This window comes from Xyrauchen texanus, chromosome 6 (genome assembly GCF_025860055.1).
Source record: "Xyrauchen texanus isolate HMW12.3.18 chromosome 6, RBS_HiC_50CHRs, whole genome shotgun sequence".
NCBI lineage: Eukaryota > Metazoa > Chordata > Actinopteri > Cypriniformes > Catostomidae > Xyrauchen > Xyrauchen texanus.
In genome coordinates this window covers 25,559,731-25,568,231 of record NC_068281.1, presented here as the reverse complement: position 1 = coordinate 25,568,231, position 8,501 = coordinate 25,559,731, and the positions used below count along the sequence as shown (strand labels likewise).

Genomic DNA, 8,501 nt, shown 5'->3' with positions numbered 1-8,501 from the left:
TATTTCAAATATCTCTTCAAAAATCACAAAGCAAACATAAAAAAAATCCACTCCAGTGTTTAAATTAATATCTCCAGAGGTGATATGTGGGTGAGAAATAGAACAGTCCTTTTCTTCAGATGTAAAAGTGAAAGTGAAGATTTAGGGTAAACAAATGACTTACATTTTGATCTGTTTCACACACACACACACACACACACACACACACACACACACACACACACACACACACACACACACACACACACACACACACCTATTATATTGCTCTTGAAACTATGGATTTAACCACTGGAGTCTTATGGATTCCTTTGGGCAACAAATGTCTTATCACCATTCACTTGCATTGTCTGGACTTACAGAGCTGAAATATTCTTCTAAAAATCTGTTTGTGTTCTGCTGAAGAAAGTCATACACATCTGGGTTAGTAAAGAAAGTGTTCATTACTGGGGGAACTATCCCTTTAAGGTGGGTGGATTTACACAGCCGATGCATTCTAGTGTTAATATAGTAGCCCACTATCAGATGATGGATCCATATGATGGATCCATTTTCTTAAGAACAAAAATAAACACAGATTAAAGCTGACGGCGTTATTTTGATGCATTTTATTCGTTTTACTATATAGCATTGCTGTTGGTGGCATAGTGAGCACCACCTCACTTAAGTATCTCGTCTTCTCTCGCCCGCATGAGAATCTCGTTGCAGTGAAGGTGTGCGCATGCGCAGGACACAGTCTCTTTTGTTGCAAGGGAATGACTGGCGCTTTGGACGTTTTCTGCACCAGGATCGCAACCTTTACAGACGAATCCTCAGAGTCCAGTACGGTACAGTGGGTGGATACAAGTTTGGAAGAGGAATTTGCGATTCGAGACGAAGTTTCCGGAAACCGTCGAACAGAGCGTTTGGGTGTGGAGTTTTGTTAGTTTTTGTATGTGCGTACCTCATGCTCATTGAAAGGACAGAAATAATCGTTCAACGGCCTGGCAAAAGTCCTTTCAGTTCAGAGCATCAGTGTTAAATTTTTGCTAACAATTTACCATGACTAAAGTTCTATTTCAGTGCAAAAGCGATATTTATACGGTTAATGATATTATTAGCTGTTAGGGTTAAATGAGTCTACTAACTCCGTAGTTCCGGTTAACTTTGTGTGCAGCTACAAACTGAGTCATTCATCCAGACCAAACATTTCTGTCCGCCCTGGCTGATTTAGATTCAGCTAATTTAAAGGGGTCTAACCCTAAGGTCGTGGAGCATATTGTAAACATTAGTTGATTAGTACAGTTAATTTTACAACGTTTGGATTGAATTCGCGTACTTTAACAAGTTTAGGCTACGTCCATAGGGGGCGAACGCGGTTGTACGGACGTCTTTGAACGTTGCGCCGCTTTTATTAGCGCAAGAACGTGTTCGGCGTGAACGGCCCCCTAACACAATTTTTTTTTATTGTTTATAAGTCCACCGTGTTATTTCAGCTTTAACTGTTAATTTTTAATGCAGTATAACTTTTATCAGAACGTGGTCCCGCTAATATGCTGAATTTGATCCCAATATACAAATAATGGTTCCAGATTGCCAGACATGTGTGCGTTTCAGTAAACTACACATTTCTTTCTGTAATTCCTTTACAGCAAACTCCAGATATTTTATTTTCAGAGTTTCTTTAAAAGTGCCTTCATAGTTTTGTTACTAACTCGATCTAGTTTATCATTGATGGAGATTGTTAATATATTAGCTAATCAAGAAATTTTAGCATTTAATGGTTGTATAACACATGCAATATTAAGTGTCAGAAAGAATGTTATGTTCTCTTTTAAAATTTTTTTGGAACGTGGCAATACCATGGTTTAAATGTACCATGCTAGAACTAATATATATATATATATATATATATACTATTTTATTTTTTTGACACTATGCAAATGTTATTGTATATGAATATAGTAATCTAACTACCATGGTATTGCTATCTGATACATCACTATACCATGCTACCTCCACTTTTTTTGTTATGAATGATTTGTGCCACTTATTTATATTTCCCTGTGCTCAGAATCTTCGGATATTAACCCATCATGGCTGATCTTGACACTGATTTCACCAGTGGTGATGCTGGAGCTTCATTAACCTTCCCCACGCAGTGCAGCGCTCTGCGCAAGAATGGCTTTGTTGTACTGAAGGGTCGTGCATGCAAGATTGTGGAGATGTCAACCTCCAAGACTGGCAAGCATGGACATGCCAAGGTGTCATATTCATTTACTCACTGCCAATGGCTTATGATGAAATGCCAGATTTTGTAATGCATTGTATGATGTTGAAACTGTTTAAACATTAAAAATCCTAAATGCAGGGGCCTGGGTAGCTCAACAAGTAAAGACGCTGACTATCACACCTGCAGTCGCAAGTTCGAATCCAGGGTGTGCTGAGTGACTCCAGTCAGGCTTCCTAAGCAACCAAATTGGCCCGGTTGTTAGGACGGGTAGAGTCACATTGGGTTAACCACCTCGTGGTCGCTATAATGTGGTTCTCGCTCTCAGTGGGGTGCATGGTGGGTTGTGCGTGGCTGCCGCGGAGAATAGCGTGAGCCTCCACATGCACTAGGTCTCCACTGTAACACACTCAACAAGCCACATGATAAGATGCGTGGATTGACGGTCTCAGACATGGTGGCAGCTGAGATTCTTCCTCCGCCACCCAGATTGAGGCGAGTCACTATGCCACCACGAGAACCTAGAGCGAATTGGGGAGAAAACACCCCCCCCAAAATCCTAAATGCAGAAGCTTCATTTTCTTTTTCAGGTTCACTTGGTTGGAATTGACATTTTTACTGGAAAGAAGAATGAAGACATCTGCCCCTCCACCCACAACATGGATGTTCCTAACATCAAGAGACTTGACTATCAAGTAAGTTCTTTCTTTAATCGTCTTTAGGCCTTATTTCAATGCATTTTCATATTCACATGTGCAGAAGTCCAATGTAGCTTTTACCAAATTGTATCCTTTATTGATGAGGTTAAATGGCACTGCTCACCCTGTCACTTATCCTGAGCCCTTTCAGCTGCATTTAAAGATATTCATTGATTGAATATTCATTGTATTTTCCTAATATTGTACTATTTGAGTGATGTATTGTGTGATCCTTTGTATCTGAATTCAAGTTGATAAAAACATAGTTGTACTGTAATATCTGTTTATGTTTGTAATATTTGCCAGCATAATAAAGGTTTTACCATCTTAGGGTTGTATTGCTTTTTGAGGTATTAGACCACAGTCATGTGGCAGAAAGCTCTAAGAGAGCCATCATTGGTCTAGGAGGGGATTTTTAACAGAGTTTATATAGAACTTTTAATGGGTATTCAGCTTTTTGATGTTGCATTCAGTGTAAAAACATAGCTCTTATTGTAGATATTTTACAACCAAGTATGTTTGTTTTTTAATTGCTCTTCTAACAACTCCAGACGCTCATTAAATGGAATGGATTCCAAAAGATCCTGTCCAGTGTGCTTGCCAGAGTACATACACTTCTCAGTCAGTGGTTATGAACGACTGTAGAGCTTCATAGGCCGGGCCAATAATAAACACATTTTGGTATTTCTATTCTGTGGTATTGTGGTATAATACGCCTTTTTTGTCTTCCGTTTGGCACAGTTGGTTGGCATTACAGATGGCTACCTTTCCCTCTTGAAGGACAATGGAGATTTGCGTGAGGACCTTAAGCTGCCTGATGGGGACCTGGGAAAAGAAATAGAGAGCAAATTTGAATCTGGGGATGAATTTTTGGTCCGTGTCTGTTCTATTCACTTCATATTATATTGTGATTTTAGACTTTTTAAATGCAGTTTTATAATAGATTTATAGATGTATGTACTTTGTCTATTGAAGTTATATTAGTTCTCAGTTGTCACAGCAGGGCTCCAGACTATGACTAAAATGGTCGCAATGAGACCAAAAATAATTGATTGCAACAATAAATTAAAATCTAGTTGCCACTGGCGACAGTTGAGTTTTGTGCGTTCATATGCGGTTTCCTCAGATATCATCTTGTGAGTAATTGAATACATCTTTAGAGCACGCAGACATTTCAAAATTGGAGTCCCATGTACACTACCGATCAAAGGTTTTGAAACACTTATTCTTCTATTTATATATATATATATATATATATATATATATATGATTATTATTCTATATTTTTTTTTCACATTTTAGAATAATACTAAATTCATCAAAACTATAGAATAACATAAATGGAACTTTGGGAATTATGTTGTGACTAAACAAAATCCAAATTAATCAAAACTGTTATGTTTTAGGATCTTAAAAGTTAGAATTAGCATTTGCAGACATGTACTCTTGACATTTTCTCAACCATCTTCTTGAGGTATCACCCTGGGATGCTTTTTAAACAGTATTGAAGTAGTTTCCATCGATGTTGGGCATTTATTGCCTGCTTTTCTTTATTTGGTTCAACTCATCAATTTCAAAAACTTTTATATATTTTTTTAAATACACTTTTAGTTTTATAATGAAATAAATTTATTTGGTAACACTATTATATTTTTGTCTACGAAAATAATTTCAAACATTTAAGCATTTGCCTTCGGATCAAAAGATTTTTAAGATCATGTCAGTCAAATGTTTCAAAACTTTTTACCGGTAGTGTATATTCCTGGCTTCTTTATAATTAAAAGTCACACGCTACTGCGCTATTCCAGTTAGCATCTAAAATTCCAGTTTTTGACACGCTTACACAAGGTGCAAACATTCATTTTTGCTCATGAAGGCAACACACTACTATATGCATACTATATGAAAATATCTGTAATGTAGATTCTGAAGAGCAATACTAAAGAAAGTATTATTTTATCTGCTAAACATTTATGAGACAAAAGGGAATGCAAACTTAGCTTCTCAACTATACAGTATATACTGTTATTAAACCTCCAATTAATGGTTTATCAGCCGTTTTCTGCTTTATATCTAATTTCTAATCAACAGTCTATATCGAGCAGTTATATGATTTTTAGTGATTAAAAACAGCCATTTTGCTCTCATGTTTCAGTTTATGACTGAAATGGCCCCTAAGCCATTTTGTTTAGTATGGAGCCCTGCACATCAAGGTTCCCGCAGTCAGGGAAAACCTAGGATTATTATAGAATACTTAAAAAAAAAAAAAAAAAAAAATCCTAAAAAGTAATGGAAATTCATATTACTAGAAATTATTATGCTCGTTTATATGTACTATTTAATTGGCTAAATATTTCTCTTTGTGAGGGCAGTATACAATTATAACAGGATTTAAAAAAAATCTATTGCAAATTAATTGAAAGGCTCATATTTGTGATTTATTAATTGTTTTCCTGATGTTTCGTGTAACTCTTTTAGGTCTCGGTGTTGTCTGCTATGGGCGAGGAGTGTCCGATTGCCATCAAAGCCATGAGTTCATAATGAACGGAAGACTGTCTGGTTGAGTGAGGGCCTCTATCACAAATATCACATTTTAGTTCTGAAAGTCACCAAAGCCACAGCCCTCACAAGCCACCCAGATTTGGTTCTGTTAATCAATAAAAAGATGCTGGACCTGGTAAAGTGCAGTCTGATCAGGATATTTCCAAATCACAGATGTTTCTTGCATGTTTGGACTTCAGTGTTTTCCCTCATCCATTCCTTTTGTCAATATACTGACACTTTTATTATTTACAAAATGGGAATAGTTTTTTTTTTTTTTTTTAACTCTACATATTGCAGTAAACTTCAGTGATTTTTATTAATGCCATTGGGCCTTAAACTGTTGCGAATCAGGCGACATTTATAGAAGACCTCTATGAATGACACTGACTAGTTTGTTGGCGTTTGGTACATCAACATTTGTGCCAAAGCCTGCATGTCTCAGGTAGGCTGAAATTTATCAGAATGTTGCTTTGACAGGTTGGCACTTGGCTAACCACCAGCAATCCTAAGGCATGAAGTTGTCATTTTTTGTTGACTATAACTGACTAGAGCAACTTGCATCCCCATCAAATGACCACATACAATATAACTGATCAGAACCTTGCATTTTATTTGGCACATCGCAAAACTTCTTTTAAAAGTTTGAAAGTATTTTTTTATGTAGTTTTAGTCTACCTGACTTTCCTTTTATTTTCTCTTGGATTTAAGTTTACAGTCTTTCATATATTCTTAAGTAATTAACCTTTTCTTTTTTGGTCACAATAAAGAATTGTTTATTCAGCAAAGCAAAAAAAAAAAAAAAATGTTTTCAGCAGTAAGGGAAGGCTTTGAGTTTTGCACTGGTTAATCAGCTGTGATGCAGGTGTAATGGATGTCCTCTGTAACAAACTCTACAGTAGCTTTGCTGTACATCAAACTGATTTTAAGATGCAGAAACTAGCTTGTTAGTTTTCCACACATTGTGTGTGCTAAAGGGCTTCGATACCAATACAGTCTTCAGAATTCACATTCTGTGGACTTGTATGCACCTGACTTGTTCAGTTGTTTTAAGGCTATGTTTTGTTTTCCTATAGGGCACTCTTTGCATTATGCTCAAAGAAAGTATTTTCATAGTATTTTTATTTTAAAAATGTTTCTCTCAATGTAGAAGATTAGGGAACATAATATCTGCATTTTGGTTCCTCTGAGTGTTAGTTGTATTTTATTATTATTTTTTTAAATATACATTTGTTTATTGAACGCTGGATTCACAAATTAAAAGGCACTTGGTTGGGCAGAATGTTTTTTCAAAGAGGTATTTTCAGCTTTTAGCTTTCCATTTTATTTGTATTTGTGTTTCCTGATTCAAGAGACCAATTTTGGTTTTTAGAAATATAGCTCATATATATATATATATATATACACACACACAAAAATGATCCAGTTCGGGAGCTCAATAATGGAGAGGATTACATAACTGAGTATTGAAAAGTGTACACATTGGCATCTTAAACTTATTTAGTCTCTCAGGTTTCCACTGTTTGGTTGTTTTGCAATGTATTGTATTGATTCTAATTTTACCTGTAAAATACCACTGTTCATCTGCAAAATTTAACAGATGATGGAAGAAGAGTATGGATCTAAATTAAGTAGCTTGGACCATTATACAACCAGTTCAAACTTTAAGAAGGTGTGCTTAATCACTCAAGCAGTAGAAATTATAGTGTTCAGTGCATTTCATATAGTTGAATGATTATTGTTGGAAACCACAGATGGGATAAGAGGTGAGCAATTACAATAAAATTGAAAGGAAAAAAAAAAAACAATGTAGCTGTTGTGTTTTTGTTTTCAACCTGGTTACAATTTATATAAAGCCTGTGCAGTCATTCACACGGTCTGCTAATGATGATTCTGATCGAAAACGGACATCAAACTTTTGCTTTAAACAGTCATCTATTAATCAAAGCAGCCATGCAAGCCCATTCTGTTATTTTCTGATCTCGTGATTTGAAGTAGACACAAACCTCAGTACCTGTTTCTCATATGGTTAATGATCTGGCCACTCAAATAGTTTTACGTTTTCCAAAAATAATTTCAATAGACTGTGTGTCCATCTGATTTATATATATAATAATAATATTTTTCCATTAAAACACTTTAATTCTGGTTAAGTGTATAAATCTTGATGATCCATAACCAATAGGATAACAAGTATACAGAGCAAAGACAGCAAAAGGATTGTGTGTAAATAAACATCCATTTACTAGAACTGCAGAAAGTCATGCAGATGTTCATGTTGATATTTAAACTTTCACTGTAACTCTAATATATGAATGTATCAGGTAACAGAAAAATGAAGGAGCAAAAAAGACCATTGCAGCACTGCTGGTCACTGCCCATTGCTTTCCTGTTCTACCTGAAATAAAAAATAAGCAATTAAGATCAAAGCTTTGAATATTACATTTTGTAAGGATTAACACAGTTTGTGTTATCTTTGTGGGTGGCCACAATGAATGTTTGTCTTGTTCAAGTACCCAAAAGTTTAACCAAAACACAAAAATTCAAAAAGTCAGTTATATGGTATTCAGTTGTAATGTGCTGACTTTGAAAATTGAAACAACTGATGTCAGCTTGAAGTTGGTGAGCTTTTAGCTCTTAATATGGATTTTACAGCTGTCCTCTGTGTCTCAAGGCTGAGATATGGCTTGCACAGCAAGAAAAATTTTTGGGTGTCCTTTTAAAAACGCACAGCAGATGTGACTTTTTTGTTACTGATTAGCAAATTTCTGGGTATTTCTTCCTCTGGCCATTTAATGTCGCAGGAGTTGATGTTCTTGAAAAGAAATGCATTTGTAACTTTTCTTTTGCTACGCCTTTATGAGGGCCTGAATCTTGAACCTTTTTTTACAATGCTTTTATTTGTGGTACTTTTATAAATGTGTTGTATACATTTTTCGGTTTTAGCCGGATTTTCAGTATTAAACTATGAAAATACAAAATATAACATGTTTAAAACCTATAAAGATGCACATTTTTGAGCCTATGTATTTTATGGAAATTATTTCTAACAA

The 8,501-nt window shown here is 35.5% G+C and overlaps 1 protein-coding gene across 2 annotated transcripts; it reads left to right on the top strand.

Moving 5' to 3' along the window:
* Nucleotides 1–726: 726 nt before the first annotated feature.
* LOC127644771 (eukaryotic translation initiation factor 5A-1-like) lies at nucleotides 727–7,239 on the top strand. Of its 2 annotated transcripts, none has more exons than XM_052128147.1 (5): nucleotides 727–909; nucleotides 2,054–2,243; nucleotides 2,800–2,904; nucleotides 3,649–3,780; nucleotides 5,386–7,239. In XM_052128147.1, exons 2-5 carry the CDS (start codon nucleotides 2,076–2,078, stop codon nucleotides 5,446–5,448), a joined length of 468 nt encoding a protein of 155 aa, XP_051984107.1. In that variant the 5' UTR covers nucleotides 727–909; nucleotides 2,054–2,075; the 3' UTR covers nucleotides 5,449–7,239. The 2 variants fall into 2 exon arrangements, with proteins under 2 accessions (XP_051984107.1, XP_051984108.1); XM_052128148.1 differs by having other exon boundaries at nucleotides 745–827.
* The last annotated feature ends 1,262 nt before the right edge of the window (nucleotides 7,240–8,501 follow it).

What these genes read in the sequence shown, in the direction of transcription:
- LOC127644771 (XM_052128147.1), top strand. Translation starts at nt 2,076, where the DNA reads ATGGCTGATCTTGACACTGATTTCACCAGTGGTGATGCTGGAGCTTCA. An exon ending in GCAAGCATGGACATGCCAAG is followed by an intron (nt 2,244 to 2,799) that starts GTGTCATATTCA and finishes TTTCTTTTTCAG; the next exon opens with GTTCACTTGGTTGGAATTGA. An exon ending in TCAAGAGACTTGACTATCAA is followed by an intron (nt 2,905 to 3,648) that starts GTAAGTTCTTTC and finishes CGTTTGGCACAG; the next exon opens with TTGGTTGGCATTACAGATGG.